This window comes from Choloepus didactylus, chromosome 8, assembly GCF_015220235.1.
Source record: "Choloepus didactylus isolate mChoDid1 chromosome 8, mChoDid1.pri, whole genome shotgun sequence".
Lineage (NCBI taxonomy): Eukaryota > Metazoa > Chordata > Mammalia > Pilosa > Megalonychidae > Choloepus > Choloepus didactylus.
Genome location: NC_051314.1, coordinates 18,538,610 through 18,557,244, shown reverse-complemented (window position 1 = coordinate 18,557,244; position 18,635 = coordinate 18,538,610). Strand labels below are relative to the sequence as shown.

General features: G+C 48.1%; 1 protein-coding gene across 1 annotated transcript in view; it reads left to right on the top strand.

The window, feature by feature from the left end:
• The first annotated feature begins 10,688 nt into the window (after positions 1-10,688).
• The window catches only part of ISX (intestine specific homeobox), a 43,335-nt gene continuing 35,388 nt past the window's right edge, over positions 10,689-18,635 (top strand). Inside the window, exons 1-3 of the mRNA XM_037847345.1 lie at positions 10,689-10,817; positions 11,221-11,359; positions 11,431-11,537. Of these exons, the coding sequence (XP_037703273.1) occupies positions 10,689-10,817; positions 11,221-11,359; positions 11,431-11,537 (375 nt within the window). The remainder of the gene's footprint in view (positions 10,818-11,220; positions 11,360-11,430; positions 11,538-18,635) is intronic.

Genomic DNA, 18,635 nt, shown 5'->3' with positions numbered 1-18,635 from the left:
CCCCATCTGCCAAGGGCACTTGTCTCCACGGTACTGTGGTTTCAGAGGTACAGAGAAAGTGCCGTCTGCAAAGATGGGACAGCATCCGAGTAGAGAAGGGTCCTGGAGAGATGCATCCCTGAAGCTGCCATCATCCCCCCTCTCCGCAAAGTCCACCCTTGTGGAGAGTGCTTCTTTCCTAACAGGCAGCAATGGGCCTGCACCAGAACTGGGGAAAAAATAAAATGAAACAAAATGGTCCATAATTAGAATGGCAATAAAAACAGGGGGGAGGAGGGAGGCAGTGAACTCTATTAATAGTGCTAATAAATGTTCCGGGATAATTCCGCTGTGTTCTGAACCTGCCCGTGGGAGGTGTTGCGTACACTCATTTGCATATTAATTTGGAAGGAAAATGCCGGGCTTGTTCTGCTGGGATAAATCAATTCCAGTTGAAGTTCTCAGATAGCAAACTGCTAATTCTTCTTCCCTTTTCCTCCCAGCAGGAAGATACCCATTTGCTGCCAGGAAAATATTTTTAAGAGCCACCATGGTGTAAAAAAACCTAGGCCAGGAAACTACAGGCAAAAAGTGTAGATCTTGCAGATGGCTGGGGCAGGGATGGGCTAAATAAGGGCCCATCTTACTGGGGGCTCAGCCACGGTGAACCAAATAGGTCCCTGGCCTCTCTGGAACAATATCATTGGAGCAAGAATATCAATCAGATTTGCCTCAGATCCCAGCATTTATTGATTGGTCCTGATGGTAATGGAGCATGGCGTTGAGAAGGATTGGAAATCCTGGACCAGGCTTAGAGGACAGAGTGCAGTGATCAATTAGTGATGTCTGCCTTGGGAAAGAGCATGGCAGCATGAGTGATGTCTATCAGGCAGCCCTGAGGAGACTCCTGGCTCATAATCTGGAGCAGGGCATTATGGGCCATTTGAGTAGAATGAGGCAAGCAGGGCGGAGAATGCAGACAAAGCTGCCAAACAGCCAAGCAGAGGAGAGACTGTTCAAAGAAAGTGGTGGGAGGAGACATGATTGAATAGTAACATTTTTTGAGCAACTACTGTATTTTGAACATTGGTTTAGTTTCCTTGGCTGCTCAAGCAAGTACAAGGGAATGGGAATTTATTTGCTCACGGTTTTGAGGCTAAAAGAAAGCTCAAATCAAGGCGACATCAAGGTGATGCTTTCTTCCCAAACAGTGGTGTTCTGGGGCTGGCTGCCAGCAATCCTTGGTCTTTAGCTTGCCACCATACTCCCTGACCTCTCCCTTCTCTTCAGATTCCTTTAATTTTCAGCTTCTTGCCTCCAGTGATTTTCTCTCCTTCTGTCTGAATTTCATTCCACTTATAAAGGACTCCAGTAACAGAATTAAAACCCATCCTGACTGAGGTGAGCCAAACCTTAACTGAAGTAACTTCATCAGAAGGTCGTACTTACAATGGGTTCACACCCACAGGAATGGACTAGGTTAAGAACATGTTTTTCTGGGGTACATAACCACCAGAGACATGTGTCAGATTTTGGGCATACAGAGACAACTAAGACAATATTTCATTCAAGAAATTAAATCTAATGAAGGAGACTGGCATGTAAACAAGGAGTTATGATATAATGACACATCACATCAAGCCAAGTCAAAGGTCCCTGTGATGTTGAATGAAACCCAGAACTAGAGCCAACTGCAGGATCAGTGTGGAGGAGGCACTACTGGTTGGCTAAAAATCCAGCAACAGGAAAGTGGTCAGACAGAAACGTGCTTGCTCAAAATCAGAGGTATACACAGACAGAGTTATGGGGCTGATAGATACCAATCTTCCTCACTTGCTTTAGGAGAGGAGCCCCTAAGTTGAACCTCCAGGACAAGAAAGCTTTATTCAGCTCTGCTACATGGGCTGTGAACAAAAGAGGATTCAAATCTAGAATATCTAAAGAAATCCTACAACTCAATGCCAAAAAGACAACCAGCTCAAATTAAAAATGAGCAAAAAATTTGAATGGACCTTTCTCCAAAGGCCAAAAAACACATGAAAAGTTGCTCAACATTGTTAGCCATTAGGGAAACACAAATCAAAGCCACAATGAGATACCACTTCACAACCACTAGAATGGCTACCATTTTAAAAATTGAAAATTACACTTGGTGTAGAGGATGCATAGAAATAGGAATACTCATTCAATTGTTGGTGGGAACATAAAATAATACACCTGCTGCAGAGGACTAATCAGTAGTTCCTCAAAAAGCTAGGTATAGAACTACCATATATCCAGCAATCCCTCTTCCAGTTACACACACAAAAGAATTGAAAGCAGAGACTCGAACAGATATTTGCACATCGATGTTCATAGCAGCATTATTCACAATTGCCGAAATGTGGAAGCAACCCAAAATGCCTGTCAACCAATGAATGGATAAACAAAATGTGATATATACACACACAATGAAATATTATCCAGCTATAAAAAGGAATGAAGTTTGAATACATGCAACAACATGGATGAACCTGAAAGACATCATGTTGAGTGAAATGAGCTAGACACAAGAGGACAAGTATTGTATGATCTCACTGATATGAAATCATTAGAATAAGCAAACTCATAGAGTAAGAAACTAGAATACAGTTTACATGGTCTGGGATGGGAGTAGGGAATGGGGATTGAGTGCTTAAATTGTATAGAGTTTCTACTTGGTTTGACAGAAAGTTTTGGGAAATGGATGGTGGTGATGGTAGCACTACATTGTGAACGTAATTAACAGCACTGAATTATATACTTGAATGTGGCCCAAAGTGGAAATTTTAGGCTGTATGTGTTACCAGAATAAAAATTTTTTAAAAAATCATAGGAGTATACAACACATACAGTGACTCATAATGTAAACCATGGATAATAATTAATATTACAATTATAAAAATGTTCTTTCATGAATTGTAAAAAATGTGCCGTACTAATGCAAGGTGTTAACAATAGGATGGTATATGAGAACTGTGTATTTTATGCATGATTGTTCTATAAGCCTACAACTTCCCTATGAAAACAAGAGAGAGAGGATTTAAGGTTGAGCACGCATAATGGCCCATCCCCTTTCTGGGTTTCATCCTGTGTCCTCCAGGCCCTCCCACTGCCAGCCTTGCTTCATCCCAGAAAACCCCCACGCGGAAGGAATCTTGGATGAGTCACACGAGGCCCCCTGGGCAGGGCTGGGTGTAATGTGTGGAAGTCCCTACAAGATCAGGACCCTAGACAAGGAAGAGGAGGTTTTGAAGGATTAGATGAGGACAGTCCCCTGCATTCCAGATCAGGGAATACCTTGGGTGGCCCTAAAACTTGAATGTGCAGGAACTTCCTGAGAAGGGGCAGCAAAAGAAAATAAAATAAGCAAAAAGCAGCGTCCTTATGAATGAGGATCGTGACTGAAGTCAGGAGGCCTTGCTGCAAATCCACCCTGGATAAAGGAGTGGCTACTCAGGGCTCACCGTGGGCCAGGCTTTCTGCCAGGTGAGTCCCTGTGTCCCCACACTTCATCCTCACCACCAACATGTGAGGTCAGCGTGGAGGGGTCTAACCAGTCACTGCCTAAAGGGCAGAGTCTGTATCTGCAGGTCTCTATTCTGCCTCCCCAGTGAAGCTGGCACATTCTGGGACAGCCTGCACCCCCTGACCTTTCAGGTTCTTTTGAAATAGTTGGTCTGCTTATAGTTGATGTTCTTTACCTTTCTCAAAGTCATTTTATTAGACAAATGCAATCTTGGCATTTGCCCTCTCTTTGAAAAGGATGCTGCACTTGGGGTCAAGGGCTGTATCATGGATTTGGAACAACCCCTGATGCCAAGCTGGCAGAAGTGCCCCAGTGCAGAGGGAGGCTTCCAGGAACAACAATGCCATCCACGTCTGCATTGGGTACTATGCCCTGCGGGCACACAGTAATCCTCCAAAATCCTATCACAGGCCCATTGGAAACCAAAGTTCCAAGAGATTCAGTAACTTCCCCAAGGTCACGGCACTCGGAGGTGGCAGCATGAGGATTAGACCCAAGGCCTGGGTGACCCAGGACCTGTGCCCTCAACCCCAGACTACTGTGCACACCAGCTGACACGCCCATATCAACCTCCCACCAGACCACAGAGGACCACTGCACACCTGATGACACACACAGGGCACGTGTCCCCCCCATCCATCTTTATCTCAGCCCAGGCATATTATGGGATGTGGGCTGATCTGAATGGGACAGGATAAACTGGGAGAGAGAATATTGTGAATGGAGGGGAAATGCAGGAAGGGTTAAAACTCGGTAACCTTGAATAAGGACTGACTCTTGGGAGGTGTGTTGGAGATGGGACATCTCATACATCATGAGGCCAGTGAAGTCTCCAGACTTCTCCAATGAATCAGACACTAAAAGGAGGGTCCTAGAGAGGTGACACAGTCACCACCTCCTAGTGCAGTAGAAGCTGAGGCTCAGAAAACTCAATGTCCTTCCCAGGTGTGCACAGCCAGTTTAGGGCAAGGATTCAAACCCAGGCCTTGCTGACTTCCAGCCCCAGGTGTTTTCTTTCCATGCCAAAATTATTCTGCTAGAAAAGGCCAAACGTAAATTAAGGAGGATGTGTTTTAAGGAGAGAAGTAGAGAAAAATAGATATTAGCAAGAAGAAATTGAATTTAAAAAAAAAGAATTTTTTAAAGGATTGAATTGTTAAAAAAAATCCTTGGTACTTTGTGTTCCATGTTGTTGGGTAAAGGACTCTGCACAGGGACACTTCGTGTCATGGGCCTTTGCTTATATCCTACCATCCCAGTCTTTGAAGTGTAGGGTCCCTTTGCATCACTTCATAAGAAAAGGGGGTCCCTGCCAATCTCACTCCAACCTAGTGCTCTTTCCTTAGGGCACTCATGATTACAGGGAGAGGGCGAGCAGTGTAGAAGCCAAAAGCCGGGAACCCCAGGGCCACATGGCCTGTGTGCAAATCCCAGCTCTGCTTCCTACTGCCTGGGTGAATGTGGGCTACTCCCCCCATCCATACCCCACACCTCAAAACCCTCATCCATCACATGGCAAAAACAGCAGCACCTACCCCATGGGATTGTTGCAAAGACCACATGAGTTAAAAGATGCAAACACTTAGAATCATGCCACACACACAATGAGAGCAAGCCCTCTTTAGATTCATTTTTGCTACCTTCTGTCCTCCTTATTAGCATGGAAACCCCACGAGGGCAGGCATTTGGTTTGGTTCACCACTGAATCCTAAGCATCCAGAATGGTTCCTGGAACTAATCAGAGGTCAATTTCTAGAATATTTGCTTAACACATAAGCACCACCAGGCAAAAAGCCAGGCCAAAGTAAAATAATAGAGGGGGTCAGGGTTGCCATCCCTCTTAGGGTGAAACATGAACAGATTGTCCAAAGGTGCAGAGGGATAGGACCCAAAGAGCCCAGGCTTAGGGGTCAGCCTGGTCATGGCCACTGAGCCAGCCCCGTACCTCTAGGAGCCCGCCTCCTCAACCGTAAAAGGGGAGTCCTAATCCTACCTGTCTTTGATGCTCATAAATGTCACCCCCTTCTTCCTGTGGTCCATACTTTCTTTCTGCAGTGCCGTCCCCTACCATGGGTCTCCCTGACCCTCCAGCCCAGGCAATGGCTGCCTCTGTGCCCAAGGCCTCTTGTGCATCAGCCAGGCCTCGCCTCTGCATCAGAGAGCCGAGACTGCTGTTTCAGTTACACTCTTAGCAGGAGGAGGAAGGGGATTAAGCTACTGTTTTTGTTTTTACAACACAAAATTTGTCAACTTGGCACAGTTGACAGACTGCCTCTGTGTCACTGCACTGGTTCCTTTAATTGCTTTCCCTGCGTGCAAGCATCTGTGTGTGTGTGTGTGTGTGTGTGTGTGTGTGTGTGTGCATGCTCCTTGAGAAAGGCTTGCTTGCTTGGGTGGAAAAAGGACTGGTTCTAAAAAATGGGCCTGTCCCCTGGAATATCTGACCCCAACCCGGAGGTCCAGGAGATGGGGTGGGGGTGGGAGAGGAGACGAACCTGGGAGTCAGGAAACTGGCACCCTGGCTGCATTCTGCTCCTCAAAGAGTAGCAATAGTGACAGAATCAATAGCGATAGTGTGACAGAAGGTCAAAATAGGGCTCTTTCTAGCTCAGTTCCAACTGCAGGTCCCAAAACATTCCACATTTCAAAGTGAGCGCTCAGATAGTCAACTTCCTACAGCATTGAAAAAAAACGAAGCTGAGTGCCTGATTCCCTCTCCAGGACATATGGAGGGGATGTGTGAGGATACCTGGACACCTGTTTCACAATCCTTGGCTGACAGCCCACCTTTGATCTGGAGCAGCCTCGGGCAGGTTTGGGGTATTGAAAGGCCTTGATTTGGAGAGTTGTCAAGGTGCTATGAGCCGGCCCTTGCCCAAGGTGGTGGAATGGCGTGGGAGCACACCCCCTTCTCACCTCGAGCCCAGCGAGATGGGCTTCCAGGAGGCCAGTGGGGGTCCTTCCCCTGGAGTTGGGTGGTTTGCACACCATGGATGCTGCATGACACACACCCAAAGAATGCAGGGATGCAAGGGCAAGAGGCCATGGCTACCTACCCCCCCAACCCCGAGGCTCCAGGGCAGGAAGAGGGAGATGAGCTGTATTGGGTTCTAGATGTGCTTCCACCAAGGTGTGGATGAAGATGGTTAGATGGGAGCCACGGGGAAAGAGCCAGCCTGGAGCCTACCCAAGAGGACTGAGGATTCTCAGCCTCAGAAGAGAGAAAGCTCAGAGGGCTGTCAGTCATCTTGTCAACCTAAGAGGAGCTGAGACAAGCTAAGCATGGCAGAGCGACAAGACACAAAGAACCCGCGTCCCTGGCAATCCCACTGAGCTGCTGAATTAACTGAGTCTGGCTACCCCCCAACCTCAGAACTTCTCATTATGTAAGGCACCACATTTTTCTTATCACAGAAGCCATTTGAGTGTTCTGGGTTGTGCATCCAAACTTATGTGAGTAATTTCCCCTAAAGCAGGCAACTAGCAAATGGAATAGTCAAAACCTTGATGACAGAACTGTTGGACTCTGAGTCCAGGGCTTGTCACAAAGCACTAAGCTGAGATGTTCGTGTGAAGAAGCGACATGTGGGCCCAAGTCACAGCTGAGACATAGACAGCTTCAGAAACTGAGGACATGACATTAGGAGGCTTTAAAATAGCCAGCGTAAAGCGCCAAGCATATCCAATTATATGAGTACTTAGGAGAAGTGAATCCTGAGGAACAACCACAGACCAGAAGGGCCAGAAGACACAACAACTGGGTGCCATGTGGTCCCGGGGACTGGATCCTGGAGCAGAAAAAGGACATTAGTGGAAAATGGGTGCACTCCAAACACATTCTGGAGCTTTGTTAATAATAATGTACAAAAGCCAGTTCCTTAGTTATGACAAATGTACCATGGTAACAACGGGGAAAACAGGGTAAGAGGTATATGGGAATATCTCCATACCCTCTTTGCAACTTTCTATAAATCTAAAATTATTTTAAAATAAAAAGTTAATTTAAAAAAAGGTTTATGGAATGGATGATGACTGTACCAGGAGTCTAGGTGCATGGATAAATGTAAGACCTGTCATTTACTAATATATCTACAACCATGCTAGACCCTTTCCACATCATTTTAGCTCCTCAACAGCCCTTGGAATTATGTAGCACACAGGGCTTGGCACCCAATAAGTACTCAATAAGTATCCATTGGCTGGCATCCCAGCTTGGCAGACAAGGAAGCTGACACTTGGAGAGGCCAAGTCCATTGAACCAAATTCATTTGACTCCAAGCCTATGCTCCTTCAACTCCACCACCCATCTGGCATTAGGATTAGAGCCATGTGAGAGCCGGGGAGGCCCCCTGGCTTCTCTCCTGGATGGCAGTTCAACTAAATTCTAAGGCCTTATGGGCTGGGGCTGGGGCTGTCCCAGATGAGATGGGCTCAGTGGCTTCTGACAAATCCACAGATTCAGCAGTGGGAGCTGGAAAAGATGGAGGCAGAACTGGCTGTGACCTTAGGTGCTTAGAGTCGGAAAGGAGCTTAGAGACCACTATTCCCAATGAAGGAGTCCTCTTGTCCTTCCCAGAGAATCCCTCTGGGCGGTGGGCATGGGGTGCTGGGCTTTGGCAAGGCAGGCCCCAGTGCACAGAGTGGCAGTATGTGCACTCAGGGGCCAGGGGGCTCAGAGTCCAGGCCAGGAGGGGTCTCACAGGAGACCCGGGTCAGGAGGCAACTGAGAGGCCAGGAGGGCAGACTTTCGGAAATGGGCAAGTCGCACCAAAGATCCGCTCCAGGGAGCAGCCCAAGCATCAGTCAGCAGGCAGGACTGCGTCAACAGCTAAACCACGAATTCCATGGTGCCTGGGCCAGGACTCTGGATCAACTGGAGCAACCTGCTAATTTCCAGATGATGATGCTAAGACCCAGAGAGAGCCAGCACCTTACCCCGGGTCAGAGCAGCTGTGGTTTGAACCAAGGATTCTCCTCTCTAGGCCCAGTGTGAACAGCACACTGCAAACAGCGATGATGATGCTGGTGATGAGGGTAACAACAGCAGTACAACTAGCTAACCCAGACTGAACTCTATTTGCCATGCAGTGCTCTAAGCACAGTTCATGCTTTTCCTCGTGTATCTCTCACAGTAACCCTGTGAGTTAAGTACTGGGTTAAGTAAGTTAAGTATTGATCTCCATTTTACATGAGGAAACTAAGGCCCAGAGAGTTTAAGTGAATTACCCAAGATCACACAGCTTCTAATTGGCAGAGCTAGGAAGATTTGTCTTTCCAACTCCAGACTTCATATTCTCAATTACTAGGATACTAAACAAACCCAGCTGAAACTACTATACATCCAGCAGAGGAGATCAAAGTAAGCCAAAATTAGAGTTGGAGACCCAGACCAGGGGAACCAAGATAACTTGAGCCAGGAAACAAGCCCTAGGAAACCTGAACCAAAGGTCAGAGCAGGGCCAGTGACAGGGCCACCTGGCCTCAAGGGTAGGAGGAGAAGGCTCCAAAAAGATAACAAAAAATAACAATAGCTGTGGTGGAGCTCCTCCTGTGTGCCAGGCACATACTAGCTTCTTTAGTCCTTGCTTCAACCCTGAGAGGTGGGACAGTGTTACCGCATTTTAGTAAAGAGGAAACAAAGACACAGAGAGGTTAACCAACCTGCCCCAGGCCACACAGCAAGTCAGTGGGGAGCCAGGATTTGAACTTCAAACCAAACCCAGAGCCTACCCTTCTCACCACCACCTTGCAGTGCTCACTGATGTCCAGTGGACACAGAGCCAGCTGGCCACATGGCCCCTGCTCCCCAGACTGCCACCAAAAGAGATACCCTGGCTAGGCAGGGTTATCTAAACACACGCCCTCCTTTGTCTCAGAACGACTGCCAGTTTTCTGTTACATATACAAGCAAATGAGGCTAAGGTTTATTTTCCCAGCTCCTCCAAAGAAAGCTCTTGGGCATAGGCCGTCTTGCTCTTTTCAGGCCTCATAAAATGCAACATTTACACAGGTGCACAGGAGTGCACTGCCCAGCTGCGCCCCACCCCCATATGGCAGGCATCCAGGGCTCCAGAGCCGATGCCCCCTGCCATCTGGGCCGGCCCCAGCATCTCTCTCCCCAAGGAGCTGGCCTGGTGGCACTTCTCAGCCCACAATTTTGTCCCAAGTCTCCCTAACTCTTCAGTTCAGCATCTTTGCTCACAGAAATCCCCAGAAGGGCACTAAAACAGAACAGCGTTCGTCAGGTGTCCTACAGGACAGGGATACGTGGTAGGGGCAATCAGAGAGAGGGGAGCAGTTTCCTTGATCTAGTAAGATTGAGAACCCTGGGAAAGACAAAGCTACACTGGGCTCTGCTGATTTCTCAGGGCCTTGAGTGTAGTCAAATGCATTGTAAGTTTACTAAAGAGCCTTATTTGATTCAATAAATGTTTATTGAGTGCCTATTGTATGCCAAGCATTGTTCTAGGCATGGGAGATATACTAGTCAATAAAATAAACAACAACAACAAAAATCCTTTGTGAGGGACAGACAATAAATAAGAAACATAGTTTCTATGTAAGAAACATACACAGGTTGTTACAAGTTGGTATGTGCTATAGATGAAAAAAAAGAAGCAAGGTAAGAAGGACCAGGAGGGCCATGGAGGAAAGGTAGGGTTGCAATTTTAAATAACGGGGTCTGAACAGATCTACTGAGAAAGAGGCATTTGAACTAAGACGTGAAAACCGTGAATGAGGTAGATATCTGTGGGACCAAACAGCCAGTGCTGATACTCCTTGTTGATCAAAGGTGAGCAGGTACCTGGCCTGTTCCAGGAGCAGTGGGACAGAGTGGGCAAGGGGGGCAGTGACAGGGATGAGGGGTCGGGCCAGGACACACAGACTGGGAACGTCCTTCTTGGCACCAGGGACACCGTGGCGGTTGGCTCCTTGACGCTGGGGGCGCTGTCCTGAGCACGGGAGGATGCTTAGCAGCACCCCAGGCCTCCACCCACTCGATGCCAGCAGCGCCCCCACCCCCTCCCCGGGGACCATGACGACCAAAAATGCCTTCAGACATTGCCAAATGTCCCCAGGAAGGCAAAATCGCCCCCCTCCCCCCAGTTTGAGAACTGAGGCACTCAGAGGCGAAGTAGCTTGCCCAGGTTCACTCCGACTCATGCCAGGATCATACCGTGTCATCCCGCAAGGCGGGCAGCTGGCCCTGGGGCTGGGGTCCCGAAGTTCTGTGCGCAGAACCAGCCTTGCCTCTGCGGTGTTCCCACCACCCCACCTAGTTCCCCCGAGGGTATGCTGGGCTCTTTCCCTCCAGGACCCTGCAAAGCTGTGTGTCCTCGCCCGGTAGCCGACCCCAGGAAACTATGGGCTGCAGCGCCCTGAGGCAGGTCATCTGGCTTTGAACTTGGTTCTGCCACTTCCAAGCTGTGTGCCCCTGCAGAGTGGGGATATTAAGACGCACCCTGCCTCCCTGCCTCACACGCCTGTGGCCAGGCTTAATGAGAACGCATTCGCAACCCCACCTTGCAGAGCGCCTGTCCCAGAGCGGGTTGGTTTCTTTCCAGCGCCTCGTGGCGGAGGAACCCAGGCAGAGCTCTTTGCCCAGGACCTCGCTTCCAGTCCCCCTTCAAGGGGAGCTATCCGCACGTATTTGGTTTACACAATTCTATGCCTCCATTTCCCGTCCTGCAAAGGGGACCTTCCGGGTCCCCGGGCCTAAGGCCTCCAGGAAATATCCGAGGGCTGACTTTGGCCGCGAGAAAGCAGTCTGCCTCCCTGACTTACCCTGTTCTGGGGACTGCGAGGACCGGGTGGGAGCCCACGAGGAGGAAGGCAGGGGGTGGGGGGAACACGTGCCCTTCCTAACGCTTTCCTTGCACCCGCCTCCGCCGCCCTGAGCCTAGGCCGCGGCGCCAGGCGAAACCTGAGGCCACAGCGCCCCCTGGCGGTGGGCGCGCGCCCGCCCCGCCGCTCCCCTGTGCTCGCGCAGCGGTGCGCGGACGAGGTGGCTGTAAATGAATTTAGCATCAGCACGGTTATTTAAATTGTTTTAATTAATCACAGATTGAGCAGTAAATGAACCACTAAGTGGAGAGAGAGCGCGGGAGGGAGCGAGAGAGGGGTGGGGGGAGGAAGGCAAAGCCTAGGTGATAATGGCTCAAAGAAGCACAAACAGCTGCAGAGGAGCAGCGGGGAGCGGCTGGAGGCGCGGGTCGCTGAGCTGCCCGCCCCCGCCCCTGGGCGCTGCACGGGGGTTGGGGGGCGTCCCTGCCAAGTGGGGCCGGTGGGGACGCAGAGCTTGGGAGAAAGGAGTGCCATCTCTGTCGATCAAAAGGATGCAGGGTTGGCTGAAGGAAACCAACTACCTAGCTAGAGAGGCAGGAGGGATGTAACTCTTAGAAAGAACCCAATACCTGCCGTGCACTGTGCTTGGGCACTTTTACACCCGTTATGGCAGCTAAAAAGCACAGTTTAGATGTCCAGGTGTCCTGTCCCAGCAATGCCAACAGCTGGCTGTGGTATAGTGCCCCCCGGGGCAGGCTGCAGGTCTGCAGCATGGAAAGTGGGCCCAGGGATTGAAGAAGATCGTGTCTAGGAGATCTCCCAGGTGTTAGGATTCTTTTCTTTTGAGCAAGAAATGTCATTGTCTCTCTGGACCTGGTTTTCTCATCTGTAAACCAGGTTTATTCTTTCATTGAATTTAATACAGTACTCAGCAAACTGCAACCAGTGACCAAATGTGGCCCAACTGTTGTTTTTGTAGGTCCCATGGAGCTAAGAATATTGGCTTTTGAGGGATTTTTTTTTAACATTTTTAAATGGCTAAAAACAAAAAATCCCAAGATAAATCATATTTCATGACACTTGAAAATAATATATAAGTCAAAGTCCATAAATAAACATTTATTGAAACATAGCCACTCATTCATTCGATTATTATCGATGGCTGCTTTCACAATACAATGGTAGAGTTAAACAGTTGCAACAGGGATAATATGGCCTGTAAGCCTAAAACATTCACGGTCTGGCCCTTTACGGAAAAAAATTTGCCCACCTCTGATTTAATACATCACCATTTGTAAGATGCACAATTTTTATGCAACACTGAGAAGGAAAAATGTTGCCAGAATGCTTTCAGGCCACTTAGGTTTTTATTTTATATTTATTAAAAGTTATTTTAGACTATTTAAACATAGATTTGTATCACATATCACAATTGTGGATAGATAAAAAGGAAAATAAATGCAAAATTAATTGATCAAGGTATTCCTAAAATATCTTCATATCCAGAAACCAACTCTTCTGAATCATTTTTTGACTCAGTCACTTTCATCCTTGTTTTACATGCAATATCATCCTCATTGCTTTGGTGAAATGCAGCATCTCTTAAAAGAATGCTCCGTTGTCATCTCAGGATTTTTTTCCAAGCTGATGACACCTGTTCTGCAAGTTTTGATTCAAATGTACAGTCAATGACAAGTATATCAGGATTCCTACTTGGTCAATGGTGACTTTAAGAAAAATCCCAATTTCGGAGATGTTAAAATATGAAGAAAAATGACATGTATAATAAGCTTTTTAAAAATTGACATAATTGTCATCTGGCTTGGATGCAACATGGAACAAAATATAGAATTCCTGTCCTCAAGGAGCATGTAGTCTAGTGGGCTAGAAAAACAATAGATGAACAAATGTGGGCTTTGTCAGTGGGTAATAGCGCTTTGAAGTAAAAGAAGTGGGGTAGGAAAAGGAGAAAAGAAGGATGAGAAGGAGAAGAAGAGTGTGATGGGAGGGCACTATTGAGATAAGGGAAATCATCTCTAGGAGGTGATATTTTAGCAGAGACCTGACGGAGTGAGGGAGTGAGCCATGGAGAAATGTGGGGAGAGAGTGTTCCAGGCAGAGGGGCAGCAGGTGAGATCCGATTGGAGAGCAGTGAGGGGAGGGAAGTGGGAGATGAGGTCAGAGAAGAGGTCTGGAGACAGACCATGCGTGGAAGGATTCTGGGTTTTATTTCGAATTTGATAGAACCACAACCTCCCTGGTCTGAGCCACCTCTGATCTCACTTCTGAATTGATCTCCCTGCATCCACTCTTGCTCAACCTATTACAGTTTACTCCAGAGAAGCCAGAGTGAAACTTTAAAATTATATGTCAGATCATGTCACTCCCCTGCTTAAAACCATCCAGTGTGGAGGTGGTGGAGGTGTTGGAGGGATTGACTTTCTATGGGAGTTCGATGGGCCTTCTGTGATAGCTCGTGGATGGGACAAGGAGGGAAGGCTCAGTCTGTGAGTGAGGAATTAATCTTATTGCACCTACTTTCTCAGTTCAGTGCAAAGCAAGGGCATCCCCTGCGGTGAGGGAGGAAGGAGGACCTTTTTGAGGTTGGAGGGAGAAAAGAAATTATGAACCAGTCATCTAGAGAGTGGGAGGGAGTGAACTCAATTCTGTATTCTGCTTCTCTGACCTCTGCCCACAGGAAGAAATACAGGCTGCATTGAGACCGAGTACACAACACATACATAAAAATTGTTTCACAAGACAATATTTAACCTTATTACATACTGTGTACTCTGATTGTCTTCTATTCTATTTCATTTTCTTCATGCTTATTGGAACCTACTAAATGGTTTTCTTGACCCACTCATGAACTTCAACCTGCAGTCTGAAAAACACCAAGCCAGGAAAACATGGAAGACTCGCCAGGCAGCAGTGAGGGCTCACTTGACTTAGCGGTCATTGATTTTAAGGAATACCTGGGTTGAATTTAACCAGGGCCGGCATTTTGCCAAGCAGGTACTATGCAGAGAGAAGGGTAAGGGAGATGAGGGCTCCATCCACAAGACCACTCTCACTTCTCACACCAACTGTGAGTTCAGAGAGTTCCCAAAACCACCATCAGGTTGGATAATCCACTGGAAAGACTCATAGAACTTACTGAAAGCTATTATTCCCACAGTTACAGTACATTACAGGGAAAGGATACACGTATAAAGCAACCAAAGGGAAAAGTGCAAAGGGTAGAGTCCAGGAAAGTAGCAGACCTGGAGCCAATGTTGTCCTCTGCCTGTAGAGTCATTAACAGGATTACTTTCCTGGTATTGATGTGTGACAACACACACAGAGTATTGCCAACCAGGGAAGCCCATCTGAGCTTTGGTGTCCAAAGCCTTTATTGGGGTTCCATCACATAGACATAATTGGCTGCCCATGTGGCAAATCTCAGTCTCCAGACCCTCTGGAGGTGGAGCTAATACCACATGGCCCTAAATCACATTGTTACTACTTGCATGTGCTGACCTCTCTGGTGCTTTGGAAATCTGCCTTGCCAGCACCTTTTATAGCACGTGGCACATTGTAAATGCACAATGACTGTTGAATGAATGAGAGAATGAATGAATGAGAGAGTGAATGAGCAAGCCAAAAAAGTGGGGTCTAGGATTTAGGAACAAGACAGAGGCTTATTTATCAACACTGGGACCAAGGGTTGAGTGGTGAGGAGGACTTAGCACTGGATGCCCTGATGCTTTCCCCACACACCCCAGGTCCTATTGGTCCCAGAGCCATTTTCATTTATGCGATGAATATTACTGAGCTCCTACTCTACTCCACATCATGTTCTTGACAGTAAAGATGCAGCAGTAAACAAGATAATTTCAAATCAAAATAAGTGTTAATGAAGAAAATGAAAAAGTGAAATGAGAGAAAGAGAAAGACTGGGGCAGGGAGTGCCTTTAAATGGCATAGCCTGAGGAGGTGATGTGTGAACAAAGACCGGAGTGAGTAATGAGAAACCTTGCCAAGAACTTTCCACTAGTAGGAATCAGGCAGCAAGTGCAAAGACCCTGAGGCAGGACCAAGCTTGTTGGGTTGAAAGAAAGGATAGAAACCAGTGTGGTAGAGCTTGGGGAGCAGGGAAGATGATCAGAGGTGAAGTCACAGGGATAGAGGCCAGCTCGAGAAAGGGTGTCAGGCCAAGGTATTCCAAGTGCAATGGGAAGCTTTTAGAAGGTCTTATGCTGGTTTTTAAGTATGATCTGATTTGCATTTTTAAAAGGAGCAATCTGGCTGCTGTGTTAAGATTTGACTATGGAGGTTGTAAGGCAGGGAGAAGCAGGCGGATCAGTGAGGAGCCTGACACCATTGTCGAGGCAAGGGGTGAGAGTGCTTTGGACAAGATGGCGGCTAGGGAGGTGGAGAGAAGTGGTGGCTTGGGATAGATTTGAGAAGGAGAGCCAACAGAACTTTGGAACCATGCAGGCTAAGCAAGCAGATACAGTTCTGAGAACTGCAGGCTCGAGAGGGGACTGTTTTCTTTTAAACTTTGCCCCAGGTCATCCCTGCCTGAGCTGCCCACACTCCGAGCCCTGCTCCAGGTAAGTCTGCCATGCATCCTGTAGCCAGCCCCCAGTTGTGATGAACAATTCCCACCCTGGTACATTTCACTCATGCGCCTTGCCTCCCCTCCCTGCCTTCTGTAGCTAACACCTGCAGGCAGAATTATCCATTATCATCCTCATAGCTCTACCCTCGATGTTTTCTGGGACTTCTGCCTCTGTCTGGAGGCAGCTCCTATTAATTCAAATAAAAAACTACAAAACTACACCATACATCTACCCAGTGTTCTACCATTTGCAAAGGAAATTCATGTTCTTTTCTCCTGGGCCTCCAAAGTAATAATAATGGCTAAAACTTAATAAGCACTAATGAGGCCACATCACTTTACCTATATAACTGCACTTAATCCTCCTGACAACCCCGTGCAGTGGGTGCTTCCTTAACTCCATTCTGCCAATTTGAGGAAACTAAGTCACAGAGTTTGGTGACCTGCCTGAGGCTGCATGGCTGGGATTTGAACCCAGGCAGTTGAGTGCTGGGCTTCCCCTTGCTGCTTGCATGTTAGTGCACCTACCCCTCAGCCAGCCACAGGATGGGGGACCATTGTTTTCCTCACTTCATAAAGGAAGAAAGTGAAAACAAGCACAGGGAGGGCAAGTTTATGAGTGCTGCTCTGCAAGTGGGGAATCTGAGGTCCAAAGAAGTCAAATGACTCGGGGACAAGTCATATGATGACCAAGAGGCAGAGCTGGAAGCCTTTCCCTCCCAGACCTTTTGATTCCTAACTGCTAACTGGTGCCGCTCCACTGTACAACCGCATGTCCTTCACATTCTTTGATGGAAATACCTCCCTTTTGAGCAGTGATTTACAGTTTATAAAGTTTTCAAGTCTCTTCTGCATTTGATGCCCCCACAACGTGTGAGGTAAGCACGAGGACCCTCGTTTCACAAATGAGGAAACTGAGTCTTAAGAGGTCAAGTGCATCATCTGCAGTGACACAGCTCCTCAAAGGCAGAGACAGCGAGGACTTGGACCCCATGACCCCAGACCAGGGCCCTTCCTGCCCCCTCCTACACTCTCCGAGGCTGGGGCCCTCCTTTGGCGCACCAGAGGGTCAGGATCTTAGAGACATGGAGGAGCCAGACGAGCAAAGCTGGGGTCACCTGGTCCAAACCACTCCTTTCACAGATAAGGAAAGCCAAGGCCCAGAGAGGAAGGGCAGCTTGCTCACTGTCCTGCAGCTTGAGACCCAGCTCTCTGGACCCAGAGACCCAGGGCTCTTCCCTCTACACCATAGCCACCCAGGGTACAGTCAGAGTCCCATCAGGAGACCAAAGCAAGGAAGAATCATTAACTAGTTACAGAGGGGTTAACTACTAAGAGAAGTAAAGAGAACTCCAAAGGATACAAGAGGAGCAGATGTAAGGAGAGCCTTGCAGCTTGCAGGGCATCCCAGGAAGGCATGCATTTGAAAGAACCACCCCCCCCACCCCCCAAGACTTAGGTTCAGAACTCATTGAAGAGGGTGTGGCCAAGGCCCACTGGATGGTGGAAAAGTTTGCTAGGGTGCCACAAGCCAGGGATAATGGGCAGGAAGTCACCCAATGGGGTGCCTGCAAAACCCACAGGAGGACGGCACCACCGTGTCTCCCACACATCACTGGCAGGGAAGTCATCTGCTGCTGTGAAGGCCACCTGGTCACAGGCCTGCTGTGGGACCAGGAAAAAAACCAAAGAAGGGAAACCAAGAAAAGAAGCCTTTTCCTCAAACGCCGTCCCTCTGGCGCCCTCTACTGACAGGACCTAACGTTGCGCCAGCTGGTAAAGGAGAAACGTCTGCAGGGTCCATGTCCCCCATCACAAAGCAGGACAAAGAAGGGTGGATTTGGAGTTGAAAGACAATAAATTGATTGCCTGCGATTGTACAGTTGCACCCGACATAAGAGTGCTACCTGAGAGGGACAGCAAAATCCTAGCTCTCTCTCTGTTTCCCAAGCTCTGCCTTCAGGGTGCCTTTGCCTCAAGTAGAACTTTTCCTGATTGTCCAAAGGCCCTGTAGGAGCCCACAGCAGTTTGGGAGCTGGGAGAGGAGGGACGGTGAACTGAGGACCTATCTTTCCTTGGACCTGGAGCAAAAGGATAATGTTGACCCCCAACCATTTAAGGAAACCCAAGGGAGAGATAAAGAGTCTCCTGGCCCAGGCAGACTGGCGGGGAGATGCTTCTGGCCCCCTTTCAGATATTTTGGACGTGCCAGAAATATTATCCACTCCATGGACCTCTAAAAGGCCAGGCCAGGAGGTAGCCATTCAGGACTGAGCAATCCAGAGGCCTGCGTGGGCTCGGGCATGGACAGATGCTCCTCCAGTTTATTTCCTATTAGCCTTGTAATGTAATACACTGTGTGTAATTGGTACATGAATCAGGAGACGTAATCCCTTTATGTTCCGTGGGGCTCTGCTGGAAACCTCCCAGTGTCCCTCTGTCACGCTCTGGCAGGTCTCCATCTGGTCAACCTGACATTTCTGGAGCTGGCAAAGAAGATACTTTGTTACAGTGGCTAAATTGGGGAGAGAGGTATTCTCAGGTTTTTGTAAGTGGCATCAATGAAATCATCATAGGGCCAAACTCCCTTTTCATTCCTAGAGAAAGTTTCCAAACATAAGGAATTGGAGAGCACAGGCAAATGCCAGTGGGAACAGATGCTGGCAAATTGGCCCAGCCGTGTTTCTCCAGGACTGTCTCACCTGCTGCATGCCCAGCTTC